Source organism: Lemur catta, chromosome 2 (assembly GCF_020740605.2).
Source record: "Lemur catta isolate mLemCat1 chromosome 2, mLemCat1.pri, whole genome shotgun sequence".
Taxonomy (NCBI): domain Eukaryota; kingdom Metazoa; phylum Chordata; class Mammalia; order Primates; family Lemuridae; genus Lemur; species Lemur catta.
Window position 1 is genome coordinate 93,662,363 of NC_059129.1, and position 23,367 is coordinate 93,685,729.

General features: G+C 34.2%; 1 protein-coding gene across 5 annotated transcripts in view; it reads right to left on the minus strand.

Moving 5' to 3' along the window:
- Positions 1-576: 576 nt before the first annotated feature.
- Positions 577-23,367, minus strand: part of FBXL4 (F-box and leucine rich repeat protein 4) — an 82,438-nt gene continuing 59,647 nt past the window's right edge. For 2 of the 5 annotated variants that reach the window (XM_045544054.1, XM_045544055.1), the window contains 3 exons: positions 20,556-20,627; positions 15,074-15,386; positions 13,660-14,199 (listed from right to left, as the gene is read on the minus strand). In XM_045544054.1, coding sequence (XP_045400010.1) covers positions 14,036-14,199; positions 15,074-15,386; positions 20,556-20,627 — 549 coding nt within the window. In that variant the 3' untranslated portion in view covers positions 13,660-14,035. Of the gene's footprint in view, positions 672-3,507; positions 4,499-13,659; positions 14,200-15,073; positions 15,387-20,555; positions 20,628-23,367 lie in introns of those variants that run through there. The other 3 variants (XM_045544058.1, XM_045544056.1, XM_045544057.1) reach the window with 3 other exon arrangements.

Sequence of the window (23,367 nt, forward strand, 5' to 3'; positions counted from 1 at the left end):
TGCCCCAGCCCTTCAACGTTTTGCCACCTAGCTGGCACTGCAACTGAGTCTTCGAAAGGCAATTCCACCATTCTATCAAGCCAGCTGTTTCAGGATAGCGGGGAATGTGGTAAGACCAGTGAATTTCATGAACCTTGCTTGATCAGAAGCAATGCTATGTGGAATACTATCATATGATGGTGGACAAGGCATTCTGTAAATCCACAGATGGCAGTTTTGGCAGAGGTACTGCACAGGGAAGGCAAATCCAAATCCAGAGTAAGTGTTTATTTCAGAAAGAACAAAATGCTTCCCCCTCCATGATGGAAGTACTCCAATGTAATCAACATGCCACCAGGTATGGTTACATAAAAGCTGGGATCTCACATGATAATATGTCTACTGGCAATAAAATGGTATAAGAACCATTCAGATTTGAGGGGAATGAATTTTTCTATGTGCTAAACATAGGAGATCCCATAGCCTGGCCTCCTTTGACTCTAAAATTATACATCATTTGGAGAATCTTCTGAGCCCACTACTCAATAGTGGGCTTAAGTTCTTAGGACAGGTGTTACTGTCAACTCAATAGTGTTGAGCTTAAGTTCTTAGGACAGGTGTTACTCGAGCTTTAGTCCAAGCAGATCTGTAGGTCTTCGACAGTGTATTGACACGTAGGGCATTTCCAGGCACTGGTGCAGGCAGTTAGCAAGAAGCAGGGACGTCCAGGTGAGGGAGGGAGAAATGTTCAAATAGATGGACAGTTTTAATGTGGATCAATCTTATTTTGCTAAAAATATATGATACATTTCAACAGATACTTTTTTCCCTTCAGTTTTCAAAGTGTTTTGAACCTATTATCTGAATAACCTCAGTTCTGTTAGAAGCAGGCATATCTTTATGGCATAAAAACCTCTACTATTACATATTTTGGCATGTATCAGAAGATGCTGGGGAACAAATTATTCTTTCACTTAGTTTGTTTTTAAATCAAGATTTCTAATTTTCAGATGAAATCCTGAATATTATTACCTAGTCATATACCTCTCCCATATATGTATCCCATGAAAGTAAGTGCTTAGTTTTATGGGAATGTAAATCTAGTGCCTTTCACCAACACTGAATTCATAGTTGGAGTTTCATATTTCAATTAAGTAATTAAAACTTGTTGAAATTAAATATCAACTTTAAATTGCCATAATTCACAGTAAAGTATCACGCATAATTGAAAAATAGACAAGAAGAAGATGGAAAGAATAGTTTAGCAATGGGATAATAAATCTAAAAGTAATAAATTAAAATGACTTTTGAAATAGATGGGAAATTAAGAGAAAATAAAACTGCCTTTAAAAACATAGCCTACTTTATAAAACTTGGATTTTAATAGTCTTGCCTTACAATAGAGATAGGACAAGCTGTGGATAATGTCTAATATTCATTCAACAAACATTTATTGAGTACCTACTACATACCAAGTACTAGTCTAAGCCCTGGCAATACAGCAGTGAACAAAACAAAGTCCTTCTGCTGATAAGGCTTAACATTATAGAGGACTGGATACAAACTGATACATGTGTCAAATAGTCATAAGTACTATAAATAATATAGGTGGTTCCAAGGGCTAGAGATTGACAGGCAGGGGGGAATATGCTATTTTATTTTGGATGGTCAATAAGAGCCTCTGTGCATAAGCAATATTTGAGCAGGAACCTGAAGAAAGTAAGAGCTGGAGTAGTGGAGATATATGGGGAAAGATACCCTACTCAGCGCATTTCAGCAACTGTAGAGATTAACTGTAAGGAAATAAGGGAAGAATCAGAGAGATTGGGTGTAATAATCTCACAGTAGTTCTAATTCTGTAGTATTTCATTCTGAGATTGATCTACCCTGTATGCATGTGGAGAAAGCTAATACTAATCAAAGCATTTTCATTTCAAAGGAACATTAAGATATTTTGGTTTCTACATTTCTAAAGTTTACATATAAACATAATTTCATCACTTAGATACACTAAATAAATAAATTCATGAAGACAAAATACAAACACCAAATAAAGAATGAGAAGCATGGTATTAACAATTAAATTATTACACTAAGTATATAGTATCCCAGTATGTGAGGTTATTTTTTTCCATTATTACCAAAATAATTTATAGGTTTTATACTGCTTAGATGACTTTGGAAACCTGGAGTACTTGTTAAAAGTGTAGTTATCTAGGTTCTATCTAGTTTCAGAATCTTCAGGGGTTTGGGGACTGGAAATTTACATTTTAAACAAGCTCCCAGGTGATTCTCACATATAATGATGTTAAACCAGCAAATCTCAGCGTAAAAGAAGAGTATTTTTAGTGAGTTGAATGTTTTAGAGCCAGGTGAGTTTGAATATTAAAATTAAAAACAAGGAACATGATATTCTATTACTTTATCTCAAATCCATTTTTACTAAGGAAAGATATGAATAAAAGAAAATTAAAATTCCATCGCTCTGCCATAATTCTAAGAAAAACAATGAGTTAAACTACAATAAAAATTGCAGAAGGATATGTTTGTTAATTAGGTGACAATAAAAAAGCATTATAATAAGAGCTTTATAGTTAGAATCACCTCAGAAAGCTTCAGAACGATTTTCTCATTTTACAGATGAGAAAATTGAGACTCAAAGTTAAGTAACAGCCAAAATGTAGCTCTGTCCAGATTGAGAATTCCTCATGACTTGTTTCTCCTCTATTGCTTTCATTGCTACACCATCAATGATTTAGAAACATTTTTATTAGTTTATCCTATTTTTTATTTCCCACAGAATTACACAACAGTGATATTTGGGAAAATCTTACAAAAAATGAGGATCCTTCTAAAAATTCTGAACTAAACCAATGTAATCAGTAATGTATTTCTTTTTTTTAAAATTAACATGTTATCTTCTTTCATATTATTCTGACATATTTTGGCTACCTATAGTGAACTCAAACATTTGTGGTGCAGTGTGCTACCTCAAGTATCATTGTTCAGATCATTTGTTCCCCAAACCTTTGTAGGTGACTTATAATGGCTCCTCATAGAAAGAGTCGTCTGTGACCAATGACTGGATCTGGACACATGACTTGTTTTAGCCGACAGAATGTGAGCAGACTTGATGAGCACTGTGTCCACTAAGATGCTCCTCAATGCATTTCGTGTTGCTGCCAGTTCTTTCTTTAGTGCCCTCTGCCACTAGAAGGACATCCCTCAGGCAGGGTGTTTTCTTTCAGTGTGGTCCCTGGATGGAGTGAACCTGAACCTGAATCACATCCTGCAGTACAGCTACAGCAACCAACTCACAGCAGCCAACGTGCCCATGAGTGAGAAATGTTTTTTCTTTTGAAAGCCACTGAAATTTTCGAAGTTGTGTGTTACTCGTTGTAGCCTAATAAAAGCAAATACATAAAGGCTCTCAAATCTAGATCAAAAAGCTGGTACCTGAAACAGAAAGGTATCAAAAGTAAAAATTCCAAGGTTTCCAGACCAAGAATCTTTATTATAAAACTGTGTAAATATCTTAGCAGTGTGCCTGCAAATACATTAGTGATAGAATGTTTCTATGCAGTTTAGAGCTTGGTATATGATAGGTACATATTTGAATTATGGTCATTTGTATTTGGAAAATAGGTGTAATGAATCTACATGACAATTTCATAATGTAAAATTGCACCAACATGCAGAAAGGAAATGCCACAATTTATCTGGGGATATAATTTTCAAAGCCCATGGAAATAGAGGGGAATTTTTTTAAAAAATTATAATTGCCCCCCCCCACACACAATGCTCTATCAGTTTACATGATTTATGTCAGATTTACATCAGCAAAAATAATTTGCTTTTCCTTATAAAGTTTTTCAAAGCTTATCTTTTTAATATTTTTAAATTCTTCTAAGTATGATTATCAGAATTTTTTTAGAAAAATTTCTGTTAATTTTATTCTTGCAGTGTATTAGATGGCAAACAAGAATTCCATAGATTTTGAAGGACCATTTGACTACAGATAATACCACCTCTGGGGGAAAGCTAGCTATAGCTTATTATGCCTTTTTTCAGAAATTATGAGATCGATGTTTAATAAATTCATCTGGTTGCGGAGACCTGGAGCTAGTTCATATCAACTCAAAAGAGCAAAGTGTGTGCATCTCATCCCAAGTTGGCATTAAGTGACTTAAAATCAGCCATGATGATGGTATTTACATGACAAAAATTGGAAAGCCCTACAAATTGCAGCTTTTTTTTCTCCCGAGTTGGTGATTTATCAGCGTACCACCAGACTTAAGAAATTCACCTTCTTTAACAATTAGGTATCTTAATATTTAACAAATTTTAAAATAGCCAAGTTTGGTTTATGAGGGGTGATTTAAGCTACAAAATTAAAACCGGAGCTAGTAGCTTGCCACAAATGTTTAGAAGAGCTGAAGGCACTGAGGAAGGTGGTGGCCTGATGATGCTCCCAGAGCACTTTCAGCTCCTGCTCTAGGCCCTGGTACAACAGATGCACCTAGAATAGAAAATGAGACTCTTGATTTTGCAAAAAGTGTGTATAGACTGAAAAGCAGAAAACATTTTGAAAGACAGAGACAGAAGAGTCCTCTAACACAGTCTAATGGTGTTTCTCTTTTCTGTGTAGATGCACATGGCCAGACACACTCTGCCTACAGTGAGGATAACATAAGTTAGATACACAAATTCTAAAGTCTTTCAATTTTACAAATGTTTCTGATAATAAGGACCAGTTAATTCTTGGTTTAGGTTTTACTGGATGGAATTATTTTTAGGACTTTTAAACAAAGTTACCAGGATTTCGAAATTTTTATTTGGGGTATCTGTCAGCAAAAATATCTCAAGGAAGAACAACGGTGTGGCAGAATTTGTGTTACCATTAACAGTTCTCTTGGCCTTTGTTGTAATCTTAGCAGCAATTTATATTCTATAGAAAGCACTGCAGAAATATAACTTCCCACTAAAAAAACAGTTTAACAAAATAAACACATACCTACCGAAGAGACTGAAATAAGTATTGTATGTGTGTATGTACTACTCACATAATAGAGTTCAATGTAAAAAATATCTATTTGAGAATAAATTATTCTTGTGATAAATTACCCCTTTCCCTCATTCTCAGACTTTAGTAAAACAAATGCTAATAGTGAACTGTTACTACACTTTTAAAAAAACATATTACATATTATACATTTTTAAATAGTCACTAATCAGAAGTTAATCTAAAATTTCTACTTTTTTCTATTACTGTACAATAGATGATTAAAATAGTTCATGGAGTAGCACAACATATAAATATTAATTAAAGCAACCTGACTGTGAAATCCTATATTCAAACAATAAAAACCATCAGATGGTACAGCAGTTCCTTTAGGTGTTGCCAATTATTAACTATGATTCATATTTCACAGATTTTTAGGATACCAAAAGTAAATGCATACTTTAAAAATCTAATACATGAATAAAAACTGAATTTTGAAATTATGGGTCAAAATAAAAAGTAATCATGTTCAAAAATATTTTTTTAAATCACATCACCAAAGCATTACTCAACTTCCAAATCTTGTTAAATAATAAAAAATACTTTTTTTAGAAACAAATTACAATATATAATCTTTAGCAAATTATGCTAAATGTTACCCTAGTGAATATCTTTTATAATATATATATATATAATGCTGCTTAGTGGCATTTCCCAAACTGTGCTCTGAAAAACTCAAGTTTTCTAGAGATATTGACAGGTATTCCACAGAAGACAGGGAAACATTACTAACTTTAACTCACCCCGCCTTCACAGAGTCCATTAGCATTCTAAGGGCCTGAAGTTGAGCAGTAAGGAAACCTGCCTATCCCTGACAGCACACATGTGCATACAGGGAAGTAAAATTCAATGAAAATCAAGCAGGGGGGATGAGGAGGAGGGAATGGGCAAAAACCTACCTAATGGGTACAATGAACACTATCTGGATGACAGGCACCTTTTAACCCTGACTCAAGCATTACAAAAGCAATCCATGTAAACACAAATATTTGTACCCCCTTAATACTTTAAAATAAACTTATTTTTCATTAAAAAAAGAAACCTGCCTAACTTTGTTTAACCCACTGTACCCCATGACTATTTTACCATGGAATTTTTTCTAGACATGTAACCATTTTAAAAATTGCTTTGTGGTCTTTTATATGCATTTTCTATAACCAGCACCCCTACCCCAATCTGTGCCTAGCACAAAGCTATCAATATATTTTGTTGTATGTATGTGTGTGTGTATATACACACACATGTGTATATGTACATATACATATACAGCTGTCTGGGCTGCATTGGTTCCATGATGGAACTGATATTCGAAAATAACATGAATTTTTGACTTATCCATGGTTTCACAAAAAGTGCTCTGAAAAAAATTTGAAAGATAATCACAAGCCAAAACACACATTTGAAAGAATGAGGATGTACCTTCATGATAAAAATAAAACAAAGTGTCAAAGTGAAATGTCAGAGATATCAACTGTCAAACTTAGTACTTAAGGAAATCGGTTCTTAAGTATGAAATGTCTGATTTCATATCAGACAAAGATGAACTGCCAAAACACAGTCCAAAACCAAATATTCTTCAAAAAAAGCTAATGGTGTCTGTTTGGTGGTCCAGTGCTGGTATTATCCACTATAGCTTCATGAAACCTGCTCAATGCATTACAGTGGATGTTTACTGCAACCAACTGGACGAAATGATGAGGATGCTTGTGATTAAGCCACCGAGACTGGTCAATAGAGACAGGCCAATCCTCTTCCAGGACAGTGCTTGACCTCATGTTGCATAAACAACACTGCTCAAACAACAGAGGCTGGACTCGCAAACTGTTATCCACCATATTCACTAGTATTCACCAGACGCTGCACCAACTGACTACTACTCCTTCCAGGCTGTGGACCACTTCTTGCAAGAAAACATTCAATTCTCAACAAGCTGTGGAAAATGCCTTTCATGATTTCATTGCCACTCACTCTCCAGGCTTCTTGGCTGCCGGCATAAACAAGCTACCACTGAGATAGCAAAACTGTGTTGAGAGTTTAGGTGCGTACTTTGATTAACTGTACTGCTTTACTGCTGCTTGTTTGAGATATAATAAACCGCTTTTGATTTGAAATTGGACATTTCATATTTAATACACACACACACTAAATAGATGGATGAATGTCTTACCTCATCTCATTCATTCCATCCTAGCTTACCACAAGTAGTTTGGGCATGACTAAGAACTGTGGAACAACTTAAGAACTACAGTAATGAAGAGATTAGTTTGTATAAAAAGCAAATACATGACACTTTGTAAGTAAAAGGAGGAAAACTCTGTATTAAACTTTGATGTGTTTTAAGTAACAAACCAAACTTTTAAGTAAATAAATCTTACTTTGGTGGAATTACTGAGAAGGTAGAAAGAAGTATAATAAGTAACAGTGTGAACTCAGTTTACAGTTTAATTGCAGACTCATGTAATTTTAGGGTTTAAAATGCACCCAACCTGCTATCATTTCATAGTGTGTGAATGGACTGACTGTTAGTGTTCTACAGGTAGATCTTCCAGGCTCATCCTCGTCTAATTGCATACGGGCTGTAACACAAACCTATTTACTCAAAACTTCCATTATTTTCAGCAGTGTCCTGAAATGATCAATTTTGAAAGGAAGCTAATGAGATACTCAAGCTTATCTTATTATTCTAAAGTACAGAATAATACAAACAAACAAAAAGCATTAGACATTGAACAGCATTTTTATGTAAATAAAATTTAAAACATCTTAGTTGTTTGTACAGATCTTCATTTGTAACAAACACTTGTTATATCTTTGGTGTATTCTAGTCAACTTATCTGATCATATGACTGTTTTGCTTTTAAATTTTTCCTTAAAATTTTTATAACTAAGACTTCACTAATTTGTATTACTTTACCAAATACATAGATAAAAATCTCTCTCAAAATGTCAATTTCCACAAAACTACCTTTTCCATTCAAAATGTAGTCAAATACACCATTAACAGCATTCATATGCACAAAAATTTAAGCCAAAAATTTAGACTTAGAGGCAAAAATCTTGAGCACACTTTCTGCTGTGCCAAAGAAAAAATCTTGGACTCTATCCATATTTATAAAAAATATATAATAAATCATGATCTTTGATTAAAGCAAATGACTCAACAGAATGTTAGCTATTGCCAAAAACTATTCTAACAGCTATGGTTTTATACTTGAAGCCTAGGTTTCTAGCAGTATATTGTCAATAAGCAAATGAGGTGATGATTGGCAGTTAAGGGTCAGTGACAAGATTTTCAGTGTAGTTAAAAAGAAAAATTTCTCTGAAGTAGAAATATCAAATGTGCTAAATGGAGAAAACTAGATGCAACACTGATCAATGTGTGATAAATGGCTTTGAAATGAAAATTACTCTGTAAGTAATAGGCATCCTTTAATGCCTGAAAATAAAAAATGAAAAGCCAAACATTCATTATTAATATACATGGTAGCCAAATGTAATTTTTACTGACTCTCCTTAGTATTACTACACTTGCAAATGAGTTTTTAGTTGTTAGTTAATTCCTGGGAAACACCAAAAACCAAAAACAATTCCACAAAGAAATCAGTTTTTCTTTGTTACATACTGGTTCAAAACCAAGCACCTGAATATTGTCTATATTGTATATTTTTAAGATCCTATTTCACAGCAATTTACATTGAGAAGATCATTTAATTAATAATGCTCCCAAACAGGATCAAGGACATATCTTTATTACTAGCCTCTGGGAAGATAATTTACCTTAGCAAAATGCTAAAAGATAAATAATTATATAAAAACTTAAGTCAGTCGTGAAAGCTAACAATGAGTCATTTGGCTTCAAATTTTAATGAACAGAGTCTACATAAATTCTTTCTTGTTATGGTAAACACTTTTGTTTTCTCTAACAAAATAAAATACTGTTCTTCATCTTAAAATATAAATGGTAAAATTAAAAAGATAACAGCTGAGAACAGGTTTGAATGTGGTTTATAAAATTAGGAATGGGCAAGCCTGGACTGATTGATTTGAGAATACCCTAGAGCTGCGGTCCCCAACCCCTCGGCCGAGGCCCATTACTAGTTCCTCGCCTGTTAGGAAATGGCCCACGCATCACCACCTGAGCTCTGCACCACATCCTCCCGATGACACCACGCGCCCATCCCCAGTCCACGGAAAAATTGTCTTCCATGAAAACAGTCCCTGGGGCCCAAAAGGTTGAGGACTGTTGCACAGAGGTCACAAATTTGTTCCACGAGCCAAATCCAGCCTGCTCCTTAAGAATGGTTTTTACATTTCCCAATAGCTGGGGGAAAAATATTATTTTGTGACACATGAAAATTGTGTGAAACTCAACTTTCAGTATCCACAAATGAAATTTTACTGGACATAGCCACATTTATTTGGGTATTGTCTATGATTGCTTTCACATTACAATGACAGAGGCGAGTGGTTGCAAGAGACTTACGTATTGCTCTCATCATTTTGCACTTCCACTTGGCATGCTGCAAATTGCAGTGATCCAGTCATAACTACCAGCATTTTGAGTGCCACACATGTTGTCATACCATAGCATTTTAATTTTTTATTACTAGTGCATACCCCATAATATCAAAGGAAAAAAAAAGAGAAAGGCAAACTTCAATTGATGTTTTTAAGGCACAGTTGAATATGGATTTTTTAAAAATACCAAATTAGATGTCAAAGTATGGTGTTTGATATACAATGACATCATAGCTATTCTAGAAGAATGTTATGTATGTTGGACCAAACACTCATCACAATATTCTCAATTTATAGACATGCAGTGGTCAGAAAAATTAAAAAATTTAAAACAAGATATCACTGAAGAATTTACAAAAACATAAATAAAAAAATAAAAATAAAGCTGCAAAGTAAGTGACTCAATTGTTAGCCAAGCAAGAAAAACCTTTTACCAATGGTGAATTAAAGAAATTGTAGTTGATGAAGTATCAAGAGTGAACTTGCTTAAGACTATTAAATCAGCCTTTTGGCAAGAACAGTTAGTTGCTCAAAGAATTGAGAACACTGGGAACAACATCAATAGTCAATTAAAAAACATGGCAAATGACTCTGAGTGGTTTCCCTTGGCTTTTGATTAGTCAATAGATTGTTACTGATATTGCCTAGTTATTATTTATTTAATGAGCCAATACCGAGGTTGAAGTGACCAGGGTTAGTGTCTATGAATTGTCTGTGTAGAAAAATTATATGCAAGAATATTTACTAAGAAGAAAACATGAATTTCATATAAACTGAAGTAGAATCTGCTACGATGTGTTACAACTGGTGGTGATAAAAATGTGCAGAGCCCAAAAAAGACTTAGTTGGTTAAATTTACAGAGCTTGTGAAAAGATAAGGGTAAGTTTAAAAACTGTGGTTATTTACTATATTATCCATCAGCAGGTACTTTGTGGAATATATTTGACTCAATCTTGTGTCACTGAACTAGTTGTATCAATGGGGAACTTCATTTGCTCTCATAGATTTAACCATCAACAGTTCCTTTATCTCTTGTCTGATACAGAAGATTAATATTCTGATTTGCCTTACCACATAGCCATTCAAGGCACAGCAGTGTCAGCTCTATCGTGAGTTTTTGAGTTCAGGGCTGATATTGAAATTTTTCTGAATAAGAAGAAATACCATCAACCACTATTATGGAACACTGAATGGCTTTGGAATTTAGCCTTTGCTGCAGACTTGATAATGTTTTGTAATGAATTCAACCAAAAATTATAAGGCAAGAGAAGTGTTTATATGTGAAACATACTTAAGTCATTTTGATGACAATTAACATTGTTTGAATCACAAGTAATGATAAACTGCTTTATATACTTCCTATGTTATCAAAAAGTAAGGCAAAGAAGCAGGATCTCCATTCTCACCCAAATTTGTAACTCATGTTACAGTTCCAGCAGTATTTGGATTTCGATGCAAGTGCAAAGGAAATTTACATTTTTCAAAATTCATTTAACTGTGCAATTGAGGGGCTTTCACCTAACGTTCAATTGGAATTGATTAATCAGCAAAGAATATGCTAAAAAGAAAATATCAAGGAAAGAAATAACCTAACAGATTTTTATCAATGCCTTCCAAGTGATGAACATGATCACTGAAAATCATAATCTTGTGGATTAATATATTTGGCAATACCTATCTGTAAGAAAAGGCATTTTCAAAGTTGAAATATATAAAATCTTATTACAGATCAGCATTAACAGATGAATACTTATAATCAACTTTGATGATAGGAAATACTAACTTTGAACCCCAATTAAGTGAAATGTTGTCCTCCTCCAAAGTATTTAATTCTTCTCATTAGTAAAACCATATTGCAAAAAAAAGTTCTGTTATTATCATTTTGAATTTTGTCAATAAAATTTTTGTACAAATTTGTTTTTTCTCCAGTTATTTAAGTTCCTACATAATTATCTCAGTTTTGCCTCTTAGCCCACAAAACCTAAAATATCCGGCTCTTTACAGAAAAAGTTTCCTGACTTCTGCTCTAGAACCAGAAGCCACGCTGGACACTTAAAAGCATAGATGGAATGCACTGCCTCCAAAGCTAGATGGCCTGGGTTTGTGTGATGGCTCTGCCACTAACAGCTATATAATCATGAGTAAATTCCTCAATCTTTGGTTGCCTCAATTTCTTCATCAGTAAATGGGGGTAAGTAATGGCATATATTTTATGGAGTTGTCGTGCAATAGTGCCTGGCATAAAGTAAACATCATCCTAACGTTGGCTGTTAGCTTAAGATAAAAGTATGAATTCACACAGTTGTTAGTCAAATGATGTATCTCCCCCTGCCAAAGGTCCACTGAATAAAACACTTAAAATGTTTATATACATTTGTGGGTGAAAAGAAAATCCTAGTGCATGAAGATAACAACAGAGGACAACAAAATCCTTTTCCAATCACCCCTTACTTCTTCCATCAAATAGAAGACTGGGTGGGGCATACTGTGCATATGACCAGGACAGCAATTCTCATACACATTTTTTTTACTGTAGAAGAGATTGTATTAATCCTTTAACATTTTATATATCACAATATTACATTATTTACATTCTATAAAAGAATAAACACAGCACCACTAGTAATAATTTATAACATTTACACTTTAAAAATTTGACATATGACTTAATAATATACTATATTCTTATTCATTCAATAAATATGCCTACTATTTGCCTTATGTATAAATTTACTAGCTTAAGAACTTTTGGGGGAAAAGTGCTTTCACATATGTACTATTGAGAATACGCTCAAAAGTTGTCCAGAAATATGTATTAACTGTGCCAATTTTTAAACGAAATGTGGTTTTTCTTAAATAAATAAATCTTACAACATAAGAAATGTTAGAGTAGTGCTATCCAACAAAACTTTCTGCAATGATGGAAATGTTCTACATCTATGTTGCCAACATGATTACCACCAGCCTCATGTGACTACTGAACACTTGAAATGTGGCTAGTCTATCTGAAAAAGTAAATTTTTGCTTAAATTTAATTAAAATTAAATAAAATAGCCACATATGGCTAGTGGTTACTGTGACGGACAGTACAGTTCTACGAGATCACTCGAGGGCATTTGGATGTTGGAATATGAATTTTGCTTTGAGTCGAAAAATGAATTTTGTTACATTACACAGTTAATATTAGTTTTCTATTCAAAACAACCCTGCCTTTTCATGACACAAAGTATTTTGTCTACTTTCTTAGTAGCAGAACTAAATCAATTCATTATTTAACAAAACAGTGTTTATTATCTTTTACCCCCCTCACTACTCCCACACTGTAGTTGATTTCTAATATTTAAGGTGCTGGAGCACAGGACAAAATATAAATAAAATCCACACATAATTCAGAAGCCTTAAACTTTTCCCTGTGGCAAATTTTTAAAAAGACATCTGCTTAACAGTTGGAAAGCTTTTTCATTTAGTAGTTTACCTCTTGTTCTTGATTATGTTCATATTTTTATATTGGTATTATCCAGTAGTGAAATAGATAAATATATTAGAAGAAAAGTGGAAAAAACTGCAATTCTTTTTTTTTTTTTTTTTAAGAGATGAGGTCTTGGGTGGGGGGAGGGGATGGAGGTATGACTACATGGTGAATGCCAGGTGCACTGTCTGGAGAATGGACACGCTTGAGACTCTGACTCAGGGGGATGGGCGGGACATGGACAATGTATATAACCTGAGCTTTTGTACCCCCATGACGTGCTGAAATAAAAAAAAAAAAAAGAGAGAGAGATGAGGTCTCACTATGTTGCCTAGGCTGGAGTGCAGTGGCTGTTTACAGGTACAATCAATGCACACTACAGCATCCAACCCCTGGTCTCAAGCAATCCTCCTGCCTCACCCTTCCTAGTAACTGGGGACTACAGGCACATGCCACCACCTGGCTAGGAAAACTACAAACTTTCCAGTTGAACAGTTTATACATCGGCTTGAAAAAATAAACTTAACAGATAAAAAAACAAGTCTCTTTCTCAAACTAGCTCTGACAATTTTGTTCATACCAAACAAATACTTCCCAGGTCATAGGCTTAATAAGGCATCCATCCTTACATGGAGGTGTGAAATATTAACTTTATTTTTTGCATAAATATTCCATGCTGTATTGCTCAAAGTATTCCTTTAAAAATAAGTTAACATGTCTCCATGTTATTCTTTTATTAATCATATAATTATTGATTAAAGCATATCACTGATTAAAATAAGGTAAAAATAATTTCATCCACTCACAGATTCTTGAAGAAAAGTGCTTGAAATATTTTCTGAAAACATTTGTGTACATTTTTACTTGATTTAATGGACAATTTCATATTTTTAAATCTATAAATGTCTTAATTCTTACCATTATAAAAACTAAACAACAAACAAAACCAACCCCACAATAAAACCCTGCAAAAGCACATTTAACTTACTACAGAATATATATCAAGTCACTGAGTAAAGCTTTTTTTTATAAACACTTTTGGAAAGCTTGCATTTAGTTCTAGCACAGCTCTGTTATCAATCTGTGAACAGAAGGACACATCAAGTAAGGAAAGATCTTTACAAGATTCCAGGAGTTTTCTTAATGATGCCAGACTTACCATTCTTGTTCCTGTTTAAAAAAACAAAACAAGACACCTTAAGTATAACATTTGACCTTTTAAAAATTAAAAGCATTTTTTTTAAAACAAAAGACTTCATATTGAAATGGTCCTGTTAAAAAAATAAAAACCGAATTTCCCCGCCAGTTTGGCATCTAGGACCTGAATCTTGTAAATACTCTACCTGCCATCTTCATTTCTACCTCCTACCCCTTTAAATCAGCTCCTCCAGACTTTCCTATTTCTGTCACCCCAGTTCCAAATAATTTTCACAATGCATTTGATGTGAAATGTGCAAGTGCGATGTGAGTTCACAAAGTACCAATTGTGTGGGCAATGATAACTGTGGCACTGCTAGCACCCCTGGCTAAAGTAAGCAGTAACAAAATATGGTAACGACACAAGGAATCCCAGAGTTGGAAAGGATTTTCAATAGATCTGACGGGGAAAGGACTATTCCTAAAAACTAGAATTATCAGGGATGAGAATTTCACAAGACTCCTTAATTAAAAATTTAAATTTTAAAGAAGCTTTTTGGAAAGTATCTAACTTGAATTCATTACACAAACAGCAAATAGATTCATTTCTTATTTTCTGTCCTTAATAAAAATGGAGAAGTAGCTCATGGACATTCTCACTCTTCTAACTAGACTAAAAATTAATGGTTATTTAAAGCTTTTGATAGGTTCAACTACAAAATGCTGTTATCATCCTCATTGTTACTTAAGTATATATATAATTATTCCCCACATTAATTGATCTATCTTTTACTTCCTATCAAACCAAGCAGTCTTAGGACAAGTTTTTTATTTTATCCAAGAATTTTTTTGTCTTACAAAGAGTCTGAAATTAGCTTTTATGTCAATTTATATATTGTATCCTCACCTAATATGTCCAGTTGCTGCAATCTGGTACAATTACAGGCCAGTTCTTCAATGTCTGTGTCACACACAGACCTGTTAGCTGTAAGAAAGAGTTTTTGCAAGTTTGGGAGCTGGCGTGCCAGTCTGGCAAAGCACCCGGTGCTACTCTGCAGAGTGGGGCACCAGCCAAGGTCAAGTTCCTCCAGAAGTGGACAACCAGAAGCCAGTTCTGCTATTCCATTCTCGGTAATATTCTTACATCTCCACAGATCTAGCGTCCGGAGTTTTTTACACTTGGCTCCTATCATGCTAGCTATCACATCATAGTCTTCAATCTGGAAATCAAACAATTTCAACCTTTTACATGTTACACTCAGAAATGCAAACTGTTTAGAGTAAGTTAGAACATGCTTAATCATCTCCTATTGTTTGCTTCCATGTAAACATACTCACACTCTTATTAATACAGATCTGCCCACTCATCTCACAAACCTGCCACTGTTTCATAAAACAGCAAGAGTAATCACTTACTTAAAACTCCATTTAACAGAACTGTAGACAGAAGATATCAATGAATTAAATCTCAAAGCAGTTTGAAGTCCTCAGTCTCTCATGAAGAATTTGAGGATTATCAACCTTACTGCTGCTACTCACTGACAGAGCCTAATTTCTTCTATTTTATATATGATTAATATACTTTGGTAGACATATAAGATCTCCCTGATAGAGGTGTGTACCTGGTTCTAAAACACTATGTGGAAATGCTGATAGTACTAATAAAGATACTAGTTTTGGGATAAATGTGGCATTTGTGGACTGAACATACAACATGAGGGTAATTTAGATTATAACATGTTAATCACTGTCAGTTACTGCAGGTGCCCAATACTTATCTCATGATTACAGGATAAGCCTCTATTAATCAAGGATTAAACATTAAAGCTTTATATGTTTTAATAATGTTTCTCTAAATGCGTTCTTTTAAGAGGTTCATTTGATTTCGTTACAATCAGGTATCATAATTATCACCAGAAATCAAAAGGAAACAAAATAGTAAACATTTACAACGATTATTTCCTTTTGTCAATTTGATTATTCGTATTTTCAACAAATATTTATGTACCTACTACGTGCCAGCACCACTCCAGATGCTGGGAACAGCAGTAAACTGAAAAACAGAGATGTTGCCCACATTTTTGAGAAAGACAGACTAATGAATAAGCAAAATAAACTCAGACAGTAATAAATGGTGCAAAAATAGTAAAACAGGGTGATGTGAGAGTGATCACAGTGTCAGGAGTTGAGGGAGGAGGTGGTAGCTGTTGGGATCTCCAGGAACAAGCTTTGCACACACAAGGAACAGAAATGAGATCCCCATGGCCCAAGTGTGGTGAGGGAGAGGACAGGCTATGAAGGCAGAGTGTTACGCAAGGGCCAGGCCGCTTAGGCCATTAGAAAGTTGGATTTTCATTTCAAGTACTAAGGAAGTCAATGAAGGGTTTTAAGCAAAGGAGTGACATAACATTATTTACATTAAAACAAAAACACCTCCAGCTTCTGCCTGGAAGATGGCCTATGGTAGGTAAGAATGGAGGAGGAAGCCCACTGAAGATGCCTGCAATAGTTTACAAAAGAAATGACAGGCTTTTGGTAGAGGTTGGAGAAATCTGACAGATTTGGAGCTATATTTTTGAGTCAAAACCAAAGGCTGATTAGATATAGTGGTAATAATTTCTAAGGTTCTGGTCTTCTGTGTATGGTAGAATCAAGCAGAAGTCCATGAGAAACAGGTTTAAGAGAACATAACCAACCCCTTAAGTGAGTATACTTGAACAACACAAAACTACAGGTTTGAGAATTAGAGCTGCCAATTAGCTTCCTTAGGAAAAAAAAACAAAAAACATTCTGAAACTCATTATTCTGAGTATGCCGAATTTGTACCAGGGCAATCTCAATGTCATACAGACTAACTCTCTACCAGCATAGCATACAGTGCAAAATTCCTTCAAAAGTTTTTTTGCTGTGAAGTTTTCACAGTACAATTTACACCCCAGGCACAAAGAAATTAAGGGCTGGGAAAATAAGAATAAAATCAAATATTTTTTACTGGACTGAAGGCATCCTATCCCCCCCTTACTAATTACAACCCCTTTGGAATTACAGAAATTACATAGAACTTTTTATCCTAAAAGATTAGACAAATTTATTTTCTCAGTCATTATCTAATTTAAAAAAAAATGACAGATGTCAGAGAGGAACTATCAGCAAAATATTAGGTGACATGACCAGGATCACGCAATTGGTAGGAAACTTAAGAAAAGCTAGGTGGTATGATTCTTTAATTTAGCCAATTTTAAATTACCTCAAGCAGCACCATGTAACAAATCACATATGGAATTTTAACTCTTAGTCATTTTTAAAAAATAAAAAGAAACCATGTTATTTTTAATAATATATTTTGTTTATGTCTAACACTATCATTTCAACATCATTTCAACATATTATGAATAAAATCAATATTGAGATGTTACTTTTTTGGTACTAAGCCTTCAAAATCTGGTATATATGTGACATTTATATCACATCTCAGTTTGGACCAGCTACATTTCAAGTGTTCAGTAGCCACATGTGGCTATTACCTACCAGATTGGATAGCACAGACTCAGAGGCTAATTACCAAATTAGTGTATTTAGGGTATTATATATGTTCTTTACTTCTCTTTCTCTTAGCTTACCAATGGGTCATTTAATTATTTTTTTCCCTCTTTCTAGGACTAATTGGGTGGAAAAGAAACACAAAACTCAACTAATTACAGTTATTTACTTTTATTCTGAATTTTACTTGAATACATGGCTGCCCACAATAACAACTATGTTTCTTAGCTTTCTGTGCTATAAAGTATGTCATATGATTAAGTTCTGGATAATAGGAAGTAAGGCTAAAAATGCACCTTCTAGAAAGTGTCCTTAAGGGAAGGTGGCATTCCTTTTTCCTACTGTTTGACATGGGGATGTGATGGCTGTTTGCCCCATTTTGAACCATGAAGTCAAATGTATGTCCATAGGGACTGCAGAGCAGTAAGCTAGGTATTACCAACTCTCAGGAGTCTGAGGAGTAGATCTACCCTATCAGCCTCGACTACTCACCTCTAATACTTTACTTACATCAAAGAGAAATAAACTATATTGTTTAAGCATAGTCGTTTGGAGTTTTTCTCTCATTAGTGGTTGAATCTAATTCTAACACTCTTACCTACGAACTTGATGAAAGCTTTGGGAGAAGAGTGGGCTGGAATGAATGCTTAAAGCAAGCTTCCGATTACTTTGGGTTTCATTATCTATTCTTTCACTGCTTTCCATTACCATGGAAAATATAATTTTAAGTCAAAGGTATGACTATTCAAAAAAAATTTTTTTAATTCTCTTTCCCAATCAAGAGGAAAAATAAAAATTTCCAGAAAGTCCTACAAAAATGTTTATGGCACTGACTAGAATATCTAGGTTTGTTATGGGTAAGATACTACTTCTCAGAAGTTCTTGTCATTACAGATCTGTCAAACTGGCACTTGTGGCACAAAGATTGTTTCGGGAAAAAAGTGGCTCAACTAATTTAGTGTCTACATTATATTCAATGCAGAAAAAGTATGCCATGAGAGGACATTCAGAGAAGACATATAATAGATCATAATCACCTGCAAAGTCAACATAGTGTGCTATTTATGTGGACAATAGCTTCATAAGTATCACAAATTTTAAAACTGCTATTATATTGATAGTCAAAAATATAATATAATATGGAAAAATGAGTTTGGCAGTTAGGTAAGGCTGGAAAATACTGGTTTAAGCAAAGGTAAACCATTTCTTTGTTATAGCACATAAGTACAACTCCAAGAGGAGGATATATAATATGATTCCTAATTTTGATTAGGAATCTCCATTCCACCCCCACACATATACCTTTTTAATTGAATATCCTTCAAAATTAATTTTCCATGGCTTAACTTTGAAAACACTAACTTAAAATAAATATAATTCCAACTATAAACATATATAATTACAACTCTAATGTGTCTGTGGTCAGAGGTTTGCTTTTCTAGGGAATGTTGCTCCAGTTTAAAGGGAATATATTACAAGCAGAATAAGGAATGTCTAGCCAAAGTTAAACAGGGTTATTACCAATCTAAAGAGGGCAGGCTAGCAATAAGCAAAGATATAAGTGGCAGTACTAGCTGGTTTGTTGAACAGAAACTGCCATCAAATGTCACAGGGCCCATTGGGAAGAGACACTAGAGAGATACACAGAAGCCTATGAAATGGCTTACTATGGTAAGAATTTAACCATAAGTAAGGAGAATCTAGTGGGCTCCCAAGATTGTTTTCAGAGATTGGAATGGCCTGAGCCTATAGTTGGGGTTTATTAAGACTTAACCACAAGGATTAAAAACCATGGGGACATGGAGATAAATAAGTCATTATAAGAGGCCTATCCAGTCTACACTGGCAAATCTTGGGGCATGTCTAAAGCCACTGTTGAGCTCTTAAGGATGTTCAAATGGTACCTATTTTAGGTCAGGGACCATGCATGTTGATTCCAAGCCTAGGATACCAGAAGAACTTCTGTAAAATCTTGCAACCATCCTGCTTATTCAGGTCTTCCTACTAACTGGATACAAAATTGGAATGGTTTGGGGATCTCCTAAATCTGCCTTGGTTTGGCAGAGGAGGAATGGTTGCTCCACAGTCAGTCACACTGGAAGATTCAATTCCAGTGAGTATGCATGTATGCGCATGCACACATACACACAGAGGCATGAACGTGCACACCCCCTTCCCATGAGAATGCCACTGTCCTTTATGTTTCAGTATTATTTATAAGCTATGTAATTATGTGGTTTAGATAAAAAAGATTTAAGTCTTCCCATGAGCTATTTCAAGGACACATAAAATCATAACTTTAAATCTGGAAGGATTTTAGAGCTTATCTAGTCCAACAGTTCTGAGGCTTTTGGATTTTGTAGACTGGCAAAATTTCCCCAAAATTGAATTCCAACATAGGGTGTCAATCTTTCTATTTTGCCCAGTAAGGACAGTAAAACAAACACAAAAATAAACAAACAAATTAACCTATCTACTATCATTAACATTTCCAGCAAATAATATCAGAATTTAAAAATGAAAATTAGCTTTGTGAAAAACTTACTAAATTATTGGCATCTGGGTATGACTGGCATTTCGTAAAGAAACCTAGCGAGGTAAACAGCCTGTCTGAGATAACCTCTGGCTTGGTACAGAACTGAACTCTTTCCACCACACTATACTTCTTTCCTTGCTCTCATAGATAAATAATGGTGTTTCAAAGGCATACTCTCTAATTTAAGAGATGTGTTTAAAAGTGGAGAACAAAGTAGTTAACCATAAATCTGAAAAACCGTGGGTGAGTATGGGGCACGGAAAGAAAAAGAGAACAAGTGATTGAGTCGTATAAAGAATTTTCAAATACTTACCATTACACAACTGCCCAAACTTAGGTGCTGGAGCTCTGAACAGAAGTTCAAAATGCTGAGCAGTGCCGTTTGCTGCCATTGGGGACCACATTAGAGGCAAAGATGGAAAGTGAATGAAAGTGAAACAAAGAGAAGAGGTCAATTAGACATTAAAGGCTGTCACTGCTTTTCCTGAAATATAGCTCAAAACCTAGGTTACAGATTCCACAAATGCCATTTAATGAGTCCCCAGAGGCTTCCCCATTGATTGGCTTGGAGTCAAGGTAATCATTACTGGTCTCCATGTAAGTCATCACTTTGTATATGGTTTTGCATGCCCTAAAGATACCTGCATTCCCTATGACCTTTCAGTTCATTTCCCAAAGGTAAGCAATTTGAAAGTCTGGTTAAGACCGAACAAGACAAGCTAAACCATCCTTCCCTCCAAAAAAAAAAAAAAACAAACCAAAAACAAAAACCTCACAGGGGGCTGGTGACACTCCAGAAGAACAGCAGCAGCTCTGACATTCACTGATCAGCTGCAGCCTGATGGAACTGCCAATAGAGTCACCCCAAATCAGGATTGAGCCAGTGACTTTAATGTCAAAGGATTCTCTTTGCTGACACGGATACCAACAACCATTGAGCACCTGTCAGTAGCAACATGCTGACTGAAACCTATATAACACGCACTTTCTAGTCATGTTCCTGCCATTTAAGCTCATCTCTCTTGTGCAATAAAAACGGTCTCACCACTAAAGAAACCCAAAGGTATGCTAGACTGCTATATAACCATGGCACCTAAAATATCTTTAAAAAGTCCTAATCTCATTTCATGACATGCCTGCCACAAAGAATTGTAAAAATCAAAATAGTGCAAAATATTCAAATTTCTAGTTTTTCTTTTATAAATTAAAAAAACTATTCAAACTTATGTGGAAAAATTTCTTTCTAAACCTTTTAACCAGATCATATCTAAAAACATCAAGGTATTATAAAACCTCTGTTAAATATATTCCAAGTGTTCAAAAACTAAAAAATACCAGTTGAGGGAAAAGTAAAGAATGTGTCTATGACAATGCAAAACATCTGGTCAAATCCCAGATAAGAGTCTCACTGAGAAAGTAGTAAAGTATTTCACATAAAATAAGATTACTTAGAGCAACATAAAATAGTAATAGTTATAACAGGCCCTAGAGGGATATTAGACTTAAGTCTAATTATTTCATTGTTGAGCATTTCTTTAAATTTAAGCAAAATAAAAAAGCTTATATTGATTTTATACTTAAGTTTCAACACAACTTATATCATTTATAAGACAAGCCCATGTAGCTCTCAGAATGTTAACATTAGAAAGGGTATTTGAAAATAAATTAACTTTGAGGTTCTCCATAATATTTAGCACTTTAACTTACTAACAAATAAGGACATGACATTAGGTTTGTTTTTACTAAAGGTCCATATTTTTATAAAATGGTTGTTTTATAAGATTTTCATATGAGCAAGATCCAGAACATATTAGAGAAAATTTTTAGAAAGGATCTCACATATCCTTGTTAAGAAATTTTAAATTAAAAAATGTACATACACACACACACACACACATACTATACATACACACATGATTCAAGGAACTTATTTGGTAATTTATTTTTAAATTTACTATGAAGAATATCAAATATACAAACAAGTATAGGGTCCAACATAACATGCATGTAGACAAGACTCAGATTTTATCAACTCTGAACATTTTGCCTTCTTTGCTTATCTCTCTCCATTTTTGTATCCCTCCCTCCACTCACATACTTCCTCAGAGGCAACTTTTATTATCACTTGGTGTTTAAAAGAATGCCTGAAAATTATATAATTTTCAAAAAATAAAATTATATAATTTTACTACACATGATATATCTATAAGTAGTATATAATACCCTACATGGTTTTTATATAAACAGTGTTAAATCCACAGTTACTTCTGCATCTTCCTCACCAGCATTTGTGAGGAATTTGTCCATGTTGATACATACAGTTCTCATTCACTGATTTTTAATGGTTATATAATATTCCATTATGTAAATATACCATAACCATACACTCTTATTTGATGGATACTTAGTTGTTTATAATTTTCACCATTACAAACGGTGTTAGAATAAACATTCTTAAACATGCTTTCTTGTGCATTTATATGAAGGCACGTCTCTAGCTCTAGAGCACATACCAGACAAAGAATTTCCAGGTGTTTGAGTATGCTTTGACTTCATTAGATTTTGCAAAATAGCTCTTCTGAGTGCTTAAATCAACTTATTTTTCCACCAGTAATGTAAGAGTGTTAGGTCTCCACATCTTTGCCAACATATAGATTTTTTATCCTTTTTAAAGTCTGCCTATCTGATGAGTACAGGATGGCATAATTTGCATTAGTATGATTGCTAGGGAGGTTGAGGATCTTATCATATGTTTATTGGCCACTCCTATTTCCTCTTCTATAAATTGCTTAATAATATCCTTTGCTGATTTTTCTTTCCATTAGGTTGTTTCTTCCTTCTTGATTTGTAGGAATTCTCTATTTATGCTGGATACCAATCTTTTTCAGTTACATCTATTACAAATATCTCTTCTAAATCTGAGACTTGTCTTTCTACTTTCTTTATTGGATCTTCTGAGATATGAACATTTTAATAAAGTCACATTAATCTTTTTCTCCCTTATATTTATATTCTATTGTCTTTTCTAAAAAGTCCTTCTTTACCCAAGAAAGAATATTCTTTTTTTTCAAATGACAGCTTTAAAGTCTTTCTGTTTTACACTTAGGTTTTTAACCCAACTAGAA